The sequence below is a fragment of the Chaetodon auriga genome, chromosome 19 (assembly GCF_051107435.1).
Source record: "Chaetodon auriga isolate fChaAug3 chromosome 19, fChaAug3.hap1, whole genome shotgun sequence".
Taxonomy (NCBI): Eukaryota; Metazoa; Chordata; class Actinopteri; order Chaetodontiformes; family Chaetodontidae; genus Chaetodon; species Chaetodon auriga.
Genome location: NC_135092.1, coordinates 12,225,535 through 12,239,973, shown reverse-complemented (window position 1 = coordinate 12,239,973; position 14,439 = coordinate 12,225,535). Strand labels below are relative to the sequence as shown.

The 14,439-nt window shown below is 39.9% G+C and overlaps 1 protein-coding gene across 1 annotated transcript; it reads left to right on the top strand.

The window, feature by feature from the left end:
- Positions 1–9,906: 9,906 nt before the first annotated feature.
- Positions 9,907–14,185, top strand: slc2a11l (solute carrier family 2 member 11, like). The gene is made up of 12 exons (XM_076758732.1): positions 9,907–9,930; positions 10,170–10,268; positions 10,431–10,591; positions 10,738–10,862; positions 11,087–11,216; positions 11,840–11,988; positions 12,088–12,275; positions 12,975–13,085; positions 13,319–13,420; positions 13,540–13,615; positions 13,742–13,869; positions 13,970–14,185. Exons 1-12 carry the CDS (start codon positions 9,907–9,909, stop codon positions 14,183–14,185), a joined length of 1,509 nt encoding a protein of 502 aa, XP_076614847.1.
- Positions 14,186–14,439: the final 254 nt, after the last annotated feature.

Below are 14,439 nucleotides of genomic sequence, written 5' to 3'. Positions count from 1 at the left end.
ATTCTGATACACATATTTACACTGATGAATTTTTACTCTGTTAGTTGTTTGCTGATTCCTATCAAACATCTAAGGTAGACAAACGGATTCTAGCTGCCATTCTTTATTATAAATCACTGTGAATTCCTATAGACTATAACTGTAATTCAGATCAAGTGTGGTTTATCCTGCAGAAGGCCAAGCGTGCTGATGCGCCTCTTGTTGTTTGCATACAGCCTTCTCCTCTCCGGTCTCCTTCTGATGTACCTTGAAAGGGAAACATAATGCCTCCTCACACAACTCCAGAGTCAGCACCACATTACTCCCCAACTCCATGTATTTACCTACTGGACTGTGTTTTGATCATCCTGACAAGTATGTTGAAAAATGCGGAGTGAGGCAAGTAGCAAAGTGAGCAGCCTGCTTAGGTTGACAGAAACGACCACTCAGATGCTCAGCAGTCATTTCCCAGTTTCCTCTGGGTGAAGGTACTGGTCCATTAAGACCAGAAACATCAAGAAAACCCTTGACCTCAATAGCTTCTTCCTGATCGCTGTGGCCATTCTTTAGTGACCTTTTTACTGCACATCTTCTCTATTAAAGGCACTTTTCATACTGTGCAGGTTCTTCACTTCAGAGACGTGTGTGCATTAGTGTTATTACCATGTTTATACTGCTACATTTTCTGCAGTTTCTTCATGTATATGTGGAACATACAACATTATAAAAGCTTATCCAGACACAGGAACTTTCTCAGTCATAGTCACTCACTGAACTCCTAAATTGCTCTTAAATTTCTATGATGATGAGGTGGTTTTGTTATGTGCAAAGGTTTTGTTTTGTTTCAAGACTTCTCAATAACTTCCTAGCCTCAGATGACTCTGACACCACGGATGAGAGCGATCAAAGCAGTCATTGAGATCAAGAAGCTAAATGATGCTGGATGCTAAACGATGCTATTGTGTTAGACAATGGAGGTAAATGAAGGCTTTCCATTTTATTTGTATACTTTTGAAGTGATGCCGGGTGTTCAATGGACCCTTAAAGAATCAACAGGACTATTTGTTTGAATCACAGGAGACATAATGAGACGAATGTAAATCACAATAAACTTCAGAAGCAAATTACAGGCTTGCATTGTGTAAAATGTGTGTACGTTTAAGCATTTTAAAACCTTAAAAGTTGTTGAAATGAATGGTTTAACTTTGATGAACGGTGTCTACAGCTGTTCTCTCGCAATGATGTTTGCACTTCATGTTCTTTATGTGATGGATTTGTGCAGTTTATTACCTCCTCCAATGCAGCGTATTGAGTAGTTCTTAAGTTTTTGATCCATTTCAGTGGGATTTGAAGAGAGTGTGTCCTCTTTAAAAACACCAGACTGAATGAATTTGTGTGCTGATCAATATGTATGGAAGCAACTCTGACGTGATACAAGTTTATCAAGAGAAAAAAGCATCCATGAGTCTTCTGTTGGTTGAGCTATGTGATATCAAGATTTGACAGATTCTTATCTTTGTTTTGGTGATGACCTCTCTGACCTTTCTAGACTTTGACCTCATGGCCTAAAAATCAAATTAAAACACCACCTTGATTGGTGTTGTCAGACAACACTGCAGCTCACTTTCAAGGACCTACAGATTGAAATGATGATAACTAGGCCAAAAACTCCCGAAAAGTCCTTGAGTAAAACAAAAACCTTCAGCTTCTGTGGTTGCTATTTCAGGTTCTAGTCATTTATTCTACAGAGATCATTCAGGACTCTTCCACAACTTTATAACTGTAGGTCTTATTTGAATGTAGTGAATTCAATCTAATTAAAATTTTAATGGCCTCATAGTAGCTTGAGAGTTTGAAAGTTCTATTCATATCATGTACTTGAAAAAAATAAATGATTAAAAGACAAAGAAAGCACCAGAAAATGTCTTTTTGTTCCTGTCAAAGCAGAATAATGATTATAACATTTTGCTATTTTATATTCCCCTGGGTATCACAGTATATTGAGTCTCTTACCTGCTGCCATTTTCCTCCATCTGTTCACATGCTCAGTCAGTACTTTTCCACTCTCTCTTCCCTGCCAGCCACGCCCACCTGCCTGCTCACCTGATCACATACCTGAGATTCAATCCCAATCAGTCTAGTATTTAAGCTGCTCTCCCACACTCACTCAGTGCCGGACTGTTCTTTGTATCCATGCAAGGCTCTCTAGTGATTACTATTGGCCTGATCTCTCATTGCAAAACCTGCCTGCCTTTGACCACATCTGTTCTCCTGTTCCCTGGTAAATGTATCAGCCCTTTGTCTCGGACCAAGTGCCTTACACTTCCTGGAATATACAACAAATTAAACTTAAAACAATAAGAAATAAAAAGTATTTACAAACTAATCTATCAAACAGAAGCAACTAAACTGAAAGTCCCAAAATAATTTGATTTAACATGGATCCTAAATGGCAGAGTGCCCTCTGGCACACCCACATGGCCTCTTCCATTTCCTGATGTCTCTTCTATAAAAGCCATTTTAACTGGTGCCACATCTTTTGGCCAAGGGAAGACTTGCCAAGAATCCATAAAAAACAAAGGTACAACATAAACTGATTAAAGCAAATGTAACTGAGTTACCCACTGAATGAATGGCAGACTGTTAGGCCTGCACACACATTAGCAAACTGTCAAAAAAACGACAACAATTAAGTGTCTTCTGACTGAAAACACAGCAATGTGTCATGTCATTACTTGAAAAGTTTGTATGTTAACTCTGTTTAAGCAAATACAAGGAACTTTGATGTGTTGATTTTGGACAAAAGCAGTTGTGTTTACTCAGAATGAAGACTGCATTTGCTTATTTAGGTGATATAGAGGCATCAGTTTTAAACTGAGACTGTTTCATAAGCAGTTAAAAACTCCTTGTTCGTGTTTTTTTTTTTTTTTTTTTTTGTGGTGTGGTCATCACAGACTTGCACAAATACTAACATTTACCATTTACATTTATGACTATTTGTGTTTCAGTCTTTACTTAAACCGTCCACACTCAGCTGGGCATCATTTCTTCAATGTCAATTTGTGTCTAAGTTCAGTTTAATTTCTAGTTTTCAAAGCAAAGCTGCTATCTTCTCACAATCAAGATATGAGGACAAATGAGGGACAGATGATTAAACCTGAAGTAAAATAAATTCACTGAGAAAATATTTGAGTCACCATAATCCAATGTCACCTGCCTGCATTGTGCTGGAAAATAATTGAACATGATTTATTTAGCTTAGAGTCATATGGACACTGGACACCAGACCTGAGTGAGAAACGTGCCTGCCAGCAGCATTCTGCACCTGTTTTTACTCCAATTCCTACTCTAATGTCCCTGATACCTGAATCCAGAAGGCTTTAAGGCACGTCGCACCTGACAGAAAAGCCATTTGTGTTGAGCTGGAGATTTACTGGCAATCTGGTTTAAGTGCCACACTCAAGGGCATGATGGCACGATATAAAACATGGGATTTTGACTCTCAGGTTTCAAGTTTATTCCCATGAGTGAAGTGATATACTGCCGCTGTGGTGGTTCATTTGAGATTATATCATTTATAATATGGAGAATGGGCAACAGGCCTGCATGCATGGGCAGAAATTCACAGTTTAATTGGTCTGTCTGTCTAGTTACTTCATACAACAGAGTGTTTTATGACCAGATGACTTTGGCCGACCGAGGATGGATGTATCATATAAAGTGATAAGTGTGTTGGTGTCACACCAACTTTGAAGGACAAGATTGTCTGGTTACTTCACAGAAACCTATTAGAAATATCTGAATGTTATTCTTATTAACATCAATACTTGCTAAAATTCTTTGATTAAACTTGGTTTGTCTTCAGCTGTACCAGTCTGCTTCCTGCCACTGGAGATTAGAGAATTGATCCATCGTGACTGGCACTTTGAGGACGAATGTGACAAGCTCTGCAGGTTTTATCTTTGAATTTTGTGTGTGTAGATTTGTGTGTGTGTGTCTGACAAAGAGGACCTGAATGCATGAGCCTTTGTCATGTTGTATAAGTACAAATTATGGTTACAGACAGCAATACTCTGTTTATTAGCTCACTGCTGCACTGAGGGTTTATCCCAAAATCTGACATGACCTATATCTTTCACCTTTGTTGCTCTTTGATCTCTTTAGGTCTGTAGCCTATTATCGTGTGCCAGCATCCACCTGGAGATGAGAAAATATCACCTCAGCAGAGTCTTGCCGCTGCCTTTCAGTGAAATACAGAGGAGTATGCCTCTAACATTTATCAAGAGTCAGATAAAACACAAAATGTTAAATGAAGGTTTTTTAGGATAATCTTCTGAAGTGGCTATATTGATTTTTGAGCCTTTCAGTAAAACAAAAAAACAGAGTCTAAAGCTGCTCTATTAGGCTGTGCTTGGGCACGATGGCACAAAGATAACATGCTCACACTGACAATGCTAACATGCTGATGTCAGGCAACTATAAAGTGTAACATTGGTACCATCTTAATTTAGTGTGTTTGCATGCTAACACTTGCTAATTAGCACTAAAACAAAAAGTGCAGCTGTGGCTGAAGGGGGTGTCATTATTTTTGCAGATATTTGGTTGAAAACTTAAGTACTGGACAAACTGAAACATTGACCTGATGGTGACTCTGGATGAAAGGTGGAGGATCAGCAGGGTGATTATAACTTATCCTGAGGGGATCCTGAATGTCTGCTCCAAATTTCATAGCAATCCATCCATCAGAGATATTTCAGTCTGGACCAACCAGTAGAGCCCTGGCCCTAGCATGGCTACATATGTTTAGATCCTGATGTTAACATAAACCAATGGTAATTTATGCCACATGTCTGGAAAGATTAATCTTCATGAGGCTGTTATTCTGTCCATGATGGTGACATGACTGTAAACACTTTTGATTTCTGATGAGGTCAAACAACACACAGTATGAACTATCTCTTTTCTAGCCTTAGATGTCATGATCGTGGTATTTTTCTGTTTCGTCCTTTCATAGCACACTTCGTGTAGACTGGTTCAAACATACAAAATGTAGATCTGAACTAAAATTGAAAAAATTAAAGCAACAGGTTGAGATGTTGGGAAATAAGCGTATTTGCATTCTTGCTGAGAATTAGCCTTAATGAGAAGATTGATACCAGTCTCATGTAAGAATATGTAGACTAAATATGGAGCTACAGCCACCAGACAGTTAGCTTAGCTTAGCTTAAAGACTGCAAACAGAGGGAAAGACCTGACCTCTAAAGCTGTCTTATTAAAACAATATATCAAAGTGAATGTAAAAATGACAAGTTGTGGTTTCACAGGGGCTTTTGTGTCGGGCTGTTTCTTGAATTGTTCCATCACACTTCATAACTCCCAAGACATAACATGTAACTGAGATTTAGTAGTGCTTGTAGTTAGATAGCTTTGGACAAAGCAAGGCCAGCTATGTATATGGTGGAAGAAGTTCTTAGTGAAGAAACAGTCCAACACAATTTTTTGCATAACAAACTAGATATAATGTGTTGATTAGTGAGTTTTACAGGCTAGCTTTCGCCCTTGTCTCCATTCTTAGTGCTAAGCTATGCTAATTCCCTCCAGGCTGCTTATTCATTTAAGACATATGTTTCTAAAGCTCCAGTTAGATTCAAAAGCACAGAGCTAATCCCTTGTGCGTGCTTTACTTCCCACATGTTAATCAGCTGTGGTGAGTTCTCAACGTGAGCACCTCGAAAATATACTGTTTTACTGTGTCTGTTACAAAAGAGCATTTCTGGAGAAACTGCTTGAAGGCTGACTGCCCTGCTTATCAAACGTGCAGTGGAAGAGTTGATGGATTTGTTGCATTCATGTGGCTTTCATTTTAGCTTCGCTTAAACTACATGTAAAAGGTCTTGATTCCTGTTCAGCAGGGCACGCTGACTGTTTGTGGAAGCATTCAGCTGGGGTACAGGAGAAGTTGTAAAAGCATCAGTTGGTATGAGTCACCCTGCCTGGACTGCAGTTCACACAGATAATGAGAATATAGTGAGTGTGTATCTGAACCTGAAAAGCTCCTTGTAAAGTGAACCTGTGAGCCATTCATTATTCATCGTGATCAAGCGTTGCCATGACTCTCTGTCTACTTGGGAGGACCTTACAAGTTTGGCACGACTCCTTGAGTGTCTGTTTTCTGCTGCCAAGTGTTTCTCTGATGACCTGAAAAAAAGAGGCCAGACTCGGAGATGCACAGAGTTTAGGAGACATACGTTGAGAATATGAGATGTGCTACTGCCACCTCATGGCAAATTTATAGTCTGTTCAAGAAACTCAGAGGGTGATGAAGGGTTGATGTTGGGATAATGTGTGTGTGACTGATTAGTCACAGCAACAATTTTGGTGGTTGTTAATGCAGAACTAGGTCACACTTGACCAAGTGCTCTATGGCTGACAGCCCCAAATCCACACAATATCATTTCCTTGTTACAAAAAAGTGAAAATGACCCTTTCCAAGATGCTCTTAACTTTCACTAAATTGTATTAGGCTGTGTTTCATATAAATATAATCAATGCTGTGGGTAAAAAAAAAAAAAAAAAAATCATGACACTTTGTGCAAATGCTTGGATAACAGAAAATGCCATTTTGATAATTGTAATGGAAAAATGAGTAAGACCTCCCATGGAAAATGCTGAAGTGACATTTCATATTTGTCTTGTCTGTCTCCGGGAAGAAAGTTATGAAGCGGTTTAGCAGGCTGACTTCAATAGAGACGTGCGCCAGTGATTAATGTCACGCTTCCATTAAGCTTAGGGATTCACAACAGGTAGATCAAAACAAGAGTCTGCAGCTACGCTAGTGGCTCCGTGAGGCTGTACTTTGGCACGGAGCTCTTTTTGTATGAAAAATGTCTGCAACTAAAATGTGTTCTTATTTTTATTATTGTAGTGCTTTGAGCTAAATGGCAACATCAGCATGCTAACATGCTCACAGGGGTAATGCTAACATGTTGATATCCAGCAGGTACAATGTTTACCATGTTCACCACCTCGAGCATGTTAGCATGTTAATATTCACTAATCAGCTACAAATGCACGTTACCAGTAGAGGCTGATGGGAGTGTCATTAGGGGGAGTCTGGGGGTGTTATTGTCTGAACCAGATTTCATGGCAATCTAGTTAAAGGTTGTTGATCTTTAAATGGACCAAAGTGGTGGACTACATGTTAGCATGCAAAAGCAATTAGCGCAAAATACTCACATTTCATGTTTCTCACATTTCAGTGCAAGCCAAAAAACATTGTCTTGTGAATGTTTAACAGCAGCACTAGCAGAGTCATAAAGTCTGTTCAGTGACTCAGTAAAGGCAGTTACGCTGCAATATCTATTTGCTAATCTTAGCAAACATTAGCTATGACGAGCTACTCATCATACAAAGCCAACTAAAGCTGTAGAAGCAATGTGCTTCATTGAATTTGAAGCTGGTGTTTCATTTGGAGATCAAGAACGTGTCATTTCTTCTTTCAAAAGTTATGTAGTTTTGCTTTAAAGTCAGTGATCGTCACAGGTCTTGGACCAGTGCGTCCTTCACACACTGGAGCTGCAGTCGCTGGTTTATAGGGAGCTTTAAAAAGAAGAGCTCACACAGCTCTGTGTTTAGCCCTCAGTGGGAGGTCTGACAAACAGACTTCCAGATGCTCAAAATAACTTCAGTCTGACAATAAAGTTGACGATGTTCATGTGATTTGCAGTTGAACAGCTGGTCGTTGTGCATGTTGTTGCTGAAGAGATCCAGACCTTTGTAAAATGTGCATTTCAAGGAGTTAGCAGCGGTGTAATTTTATCCTGCATTAGCGGATGGCTACAAAAATATTATGAACGTCATTAAGGGACTGTTTTTGTTTTCCAAAAACATGACATTGCAACTTGTGGTAGATGAGGTTTTTTTTATACATTACAGTTTCACAACTGACCTCTTTTGTTATCCAGTTTCAGGCTTTTCCATTTCATCGCTCTGCTCTCAGTGGCTATAAAACCAGTCATCCCTCTCCTCCGCCTTTGTCAGGTGCAGCATATCCCCCAGTTACCATTTATAATCAGTCTCTGGTCTCACTTTCCCCTCCTCAGACACAATGAAGCACATCTCTGTATTTCTCACTCTGATCTCGGTGCCCTAATTTCTTCTCTTCGTCTCTGTTGTTTCTCTCAGTCTGGCTCTGAAGGAACAGTGTGGCACTTTTCAGCTCGTTCATCAGGATGTCTTTCATGTGCCTCATCAGACGCCTTCAGGAATTCAGCCAGCCTCGCACTTTTAGTGTAGTTTACACAATGAGAACAAGCCAGTGCACAGCTTAATTGGGTGAGTTTCCAAAGTAAAAGACAATACACAATGGTTTCTTCCTGTGATTGTCAATAATGTTGACTCCTTCAGAAAAATCATTAATTATGACAGACATTGAAAGAAAGTGGGAGGATTTCTTTTCTTCCTGTGACCAGAACAAAGAAACAGTCATAGATTTTTGCAGGGTATCTGTTTGTTTCTTTGTCTGCATGGTTTTAGATGTAGGGACAGCAATGTCAGTTCACCAGCAGGTTCCAGACTGAAATACTGTATCTCAACCCCTGTTGGACGAATTATAGTAAAATTCATAGTCCCCAGAGGACAAACCCTACTGACTTTGGTGATGGCCAAATATCTCAACGATTGGATGAAATCTGGTACAGGCATTCATGGTGCACAGAGAATGAATAACTTATTATTGCAATGTGTTTGTGCACTGCAGTGGTGCAACATCGGCCATTTTCACTTGAGAATGGTTATTTGGATGTGTATACATTGATACAGATGTGAAAAAGGCTTACAATGCCTCTGTTTTTATAGTGTCAGCCATTCCTGCCTGTGTCAAGCTGTAAACTGAGCCTCTCCGACAGCAGTAAGGGCTTTCATCTCCTCTGGAAAACAATCCCCCCCGACAGCTTTGTAGAATTTTCAGTCTCTCAGTGGTCTGTCTGGAGTGTGTTGTCATCCAAAGCCGCCACCTCCTGGAGACGATGCAGGACAGCTGTCACCAGCTCCTTCCTGGAGGTCAGCTGTGTGACATCTGGCAGGACAGTGCCTGACACAGAGGAACTTCCTGTTTTTAGTTCTGTGCAATCCTCATAAGATTCAGGTTTAGGTATTCAGTCAGCACAGGTAACATGCGAGGACATGCCCGATGCATCAATTTGGTATGAGGATAAATCTGCCCAATGTTTCAAGCCAGCAGTGACATGTGCAGGGTTATCAGAGGAATTCCTAAAGGACTAGCTTGAGATTTTGAGAAATACCCAATCACCACAGTAAATATTTGAATTGCACATTTCTGCAAACCTTAGATATGTTGAAAATATGCTTCTTTACGTTCACTGTGGTTAAGCTCTGGCATTGATACCAGACCTCTAATGTCCACTTACTTATTGCACATTTTCAAAATACTGAAATATTCTTAAAAGGATTATGGATCTGTCGACTCCTGTGTCACCAAAATGCTCCTTGAAATGACGACAGTGTCTTAATGTGATGCAGTTTCTGATTGTACCGTATATATTGTAGATTCACAGGAAGGTGAAGTGGACATTTCTTGGGATCTTTAAGAATTTTCTGGAACCTAAAATATTTTGTACGTACTTCATTTGTGTCTCCCTGTCCGAGTTTCCACAACTGTATACAGTGCAAAACAATAATTAACTTTTTTGTCTGCCCAAAGTCTTTCATCATTTGGCAGACGTAACTGACCCTCATTCACATACACACAGTCACCATATCTGGTGGTTGCTTTGTTGCCCTCCATTACGTTTCCTCATCGGCCTGAACACAAAGTTAATCATTTCAGTGCACTTAAGTGTCTGCCAGACCAGTTTAACGTGTGACTAATTTCAAGACCAGAGACATGACAACGATCAGACTCCAGCTATGCCACAGTATTTAACACTCCTGGTAAGTAACATTTAAATTATTATATGTCTCTACTTTCCTTTTTTCTTTTAGGATGAAAGTTTGGAATCAGCTCTATTGAATGAAAACAATACCCCAAATTCTACATTTAATTAAATGCTCGAGTGATTGGTGTTAGATGGAGAAACAACAAAACCAATGTATATTAAATGCAGTAATTCAGCATTTACTGACTCCAGTGTGAGGCTCATCATAACTGTTCACGTGCTTCATTTCTGCAGCTAAACTGTCCTCTTGTAATCGCTGTCATTTGTGTGTCTGGCATTGGCGGGACATTTCAATATGGATTCAGTGTGTCTGTGATGACTTCTCCATCTGCTGTAAGTAGAACTACAAAAAAGTCAGATACAAGTTGATTTTTTGTCAAATGTATTAACACTGTCCACATCAGCTATGAAGACAACAGTATGGTACTTCTATGAAAAGCAAACATGACAAAACTTACCACATTTTAACTACAAAATGAAACCGTTCATGTGCAGTTTATACAGCAGCTGGTGAACAAGACATGTCAGGAGCGATACAACGTCTCCTTGGAGGAGTGGCAGATTTCCCTCATCTGGTCCTTCACTGTGTCCATTTTCTGCATCGGGGGGTTGCTGGGCTCGCTGGTGGCAGCATCACTGCTCACAAAATTTGGCAGGTGAGTGGAAGCAGAAAAGAGATAAATTCCATGAAAGCAGCACCAGCAAAGACAAACAAAATTAAGCTTTTATCTTTCGTTTCCTGCTTTTTAAATGATGGCTCCAGGCTTCAACAAAGAATTACCTGATCTCCCTTTCCCCACAGAAAGCAATGCCTTTTGTTGAACAATTTTGTGGCTATAATTGGAGCTCTGCTGATGATCTTGAGCCAAACAGCAATGTCCTTTGAGATGATCATGGTAGGACGACTCCTTTATGGCATCAATTCAGGTGAACCTACAGTATGGGGAAACCCATTAGATCTCTTTCTTCGTTAATATCTTCACAGATGGCCGCTCCATCACTCTTGGTTCCACATTTAACCGTAGAGACAATCGATTTCTATTTATACTTGTCACTATTATATTTCTAAGTTCTCTGGGCCATTTGTCACCAAGTTATTGATCATTCTTGACTCTTCACAAAATGTATGATTCCCTTGTGCATACTTCTAGGAGTCAGTCTCACAGTTCACCCCATTTACCTTGTTGAATGTGCCCCCAAGAGGCTGCGGGGGATGGTGGGTGTGACCATCGCTACCTTCATCTCCTTGGGGAAGTTCATTGGTCAGCTGCTGGGGATCAGGTGAGGTGGCAGGCGTCATAGATACTGTGGAGAGTCAAGTGAGGGGTCAGGTGGTGGAAGGTTCAAATGACAGCTCACATGTGAACAGAAGTGTCCAAAAGACCCACAGTGTCCTCTCTGTATGGGGGAGGGACAATATGGATGGAATCTTATCTTTCATTTCCATCAGCCTCAGCTCTGCTTTGTGTTTAGTGCTAATTAGCAAATAAATGCATGCTAACGTGCTAAACTAACTATGGTGAATATGATAAACACAAACCTGCTAAGCATCGTAATGTTAGCATTGTCATTGTTAGCATTTTAGCATGCTGGTGCTAGCATTTAGTTTGAACAGCCTCACAGAGCCATTAGCATGGTTGTAGGCTCTTGTGTTGTTCACAACTCGAGCTTATTTTCAAGGTTTTATGCATCATTTTAAAAGTTTTAGTCATGCTACCCTGTTCCCATATCTCACTCAGCAATGAACTTGGAAAGTAAAATGTTCTTTGAATTGATAGAACAACATGGGCCCCTTTAAACAAGAAAACCCTTTGAGACAGCAGTTAATGTTGCTTGCATGACATTGCATTGGACTGTGATAGCTCCATCGTTGCATGATGTTGAAGATGATGTTGCCTTTGCAGTGAGTTACTTGGTACTCAGGAGAGGTGGTCCTGGCTGCTTGGTTTCAATGGTTTCATTGCGTTAGTCCAGCTCTCCACCCTGCCCTCCCTGCCAGAGTCTCCCAGGTTCCTGCTGCTGGACAGAGGAGACCACCAGGCCTGTGAGAAAGGTGTGAGACAGCATTTCTGGCTTCAGGGAATCCTATCTACAAATAATGGTCAGTGGTGTTATCACTGCCTTAATCTGCTGCTTTGTCGCAACCCTCTAGCTATAAGGAGGCTATGGGGCAACAAGGATCACAGCATTGAGATGGAGGAGATGCTAGAGGAGAAAGCTGCTTTGCAGAGTGTTCAAAACCATTCAGTGATGGAGCTGATTCAGAACCAAACACTCCGCTGGCAGCTCCTCACCATCGTTGTTACCTTCATCACACTGCAGCTCTGTGGCATCAACGCCGTGAGTGATATGATATCATGCTCTTTTGCATAAGAGCAGTAAAATGTTAACTGCACTTTGGAATATTGTACATTCATTTACATAATCTGACACTCACCTCTATTTCAGGTGAGATAGTGTACAGAGTTAATGATCAGCTCTAGGCCTGTTAAAGCTGTAAATGAAAATGCTCCATGTTGGTAAACATTAAAGCCATTTAAGTCCAAAAAGATTTGGCACAAATGCCAATGTGTCAGATGATAGAGAGTTAGATAACAAAAATGTCTTTCTGTTGAATATGAGGCTAAATCCTGGGCTAAACCCACCTGCATGTTAGCTTAGCACAAAGACTGGAAACAGAGGGAAACAGCTAACAAAATCTGACAACAACTGGTGACAGAAAACTGTCCTTTTTTTTGTTACATTATTTAATGAAATATAAAAAGGGGAAATCTTCAAAAATGTACAAAAAAGCTAACTAAAGTCACTAAAGGTTATAATTTAAAGCTTCTTTAAGTTAGATTACTTTTTTGCAAAATAGTTTGATTTAAAAATTGTGAACTAAACTCATGTTGGTTTCATTTTTCCAAAAAAGCCCGCTTTTCCAATCAGCGCAAGCAATTCAAATCATATTTCAAACAAAAGGGAGTATATTTAGAAACATTGGGGGCTTTTCAAACAGACATATAATTTGGTTCTTATTCAGATTCTTCTCTCCAGGTGTACTTTTATTCTTTTGAGGTGTTTCGTGCTGCAGGGATCCAAGAAGACCAGTTGAGGTACACGGCCTTAGGAACAGGTCTGTGTGAGCTGTTCACTTCTTTAGCATGTGTAAGTCCTTTTTCACTAATATCCCATCATGTTTTATGTGTGTTTTATGTCCTATTACCAGTGAATTTTGAGTGTAATATCCCTTACAAATGTATGCACAGAGCATATGTGTTTGGTTTCCTTTTTTACACTTTGTGATTTAGGAAAACAATTATGGAAAAAAGCTCTGTCCTAATGTATAGTTAGAGCTCCCCCCTGTGGTTAACTACTGAAAATATGTTTTGATGTTACAGTTCATGGTTATTGAGAATACAGGCAAAAAGGTCCTGTTGTTTAGAGGATACATGGGAATGTCTGTAACACTGATCCTCCTCACCGTCACGATGTACCTGCAGGTGAGTCACCACAAAGCCAGACACTGTTTGCAGTATATTTCTGCATATTTTGATCCTTTGGACATGAATGGTGACGAGTAAAGGTTGTTCAGATCATTCGTAACCTCCTTCTTCCTCAGATTCATATCTCCTGGATGCCATACTGCAGCATGGTTCTCATTTTTGTCTTCATTTTCTTTTTTGCCAGTGGACCAGGTAGGTTTATCACTCCAGATCTCAGCCCGTTATCATAGATTTCAATTTCGGTATTCCCTCTTTGAATCAAGAATGATTACATCTTATTGCAGTGTATATAATCCTGCCTCTGTTCTTGACTCTCAGCTGGAGGAACAGCTCCTCTTCCAGGAGAATTATTTACGCAGTCATTCAAATCAGCTGGATACACCATCGCATGCACTCTCAACTGGTGTGGCCTGTTTGTGCTGGGGATGGTCTTCCCTGTCTTAGTTGTAAGCACATTACAATCTCAGTCATATTTTGCCATATTAGAGAGATTATTCAAGCAAAATCAGATTAAGTGCATCACTCACACTGTTGCTTCCTTTCCAGGAGAAGCTGGATTACTTTTGTTTTCTCATATTCCTGTTTTTCTGCTGCGGCTCTGGGCTGTACGTGAAGTTCAACATGCCTGAGACCAAGAATAAGACAGCGCTGGAGATTGCTGTAGATTTTCAGAAGATGCACAGCAAATCTGGAGAATCACGGAGGAAAAAAAACAATGAGCAGAAAGACGACGGAAGCAAAGCATACGAGACCAAACTGTGATTACATTCACCAGAGTCCTTCAGTGTCCAACAGCAGACATGTAGCTTTAACATGAAGAAGTCACTTCTTGTTACACTGAGTAGATTCAAATTGTTTAACTCAACCAGAAATATAAGATAAAACTCAAATAATCATACAGTTTATGTCAGTCTCAGTCAAGTCATGTGACCACTGCAGAACTGTAAGACAATGTAAGTTTTTTTTTTTTTTTTGCAACAAAAAATATTGATTATTTTTGTGTTCCTATTTTGTGT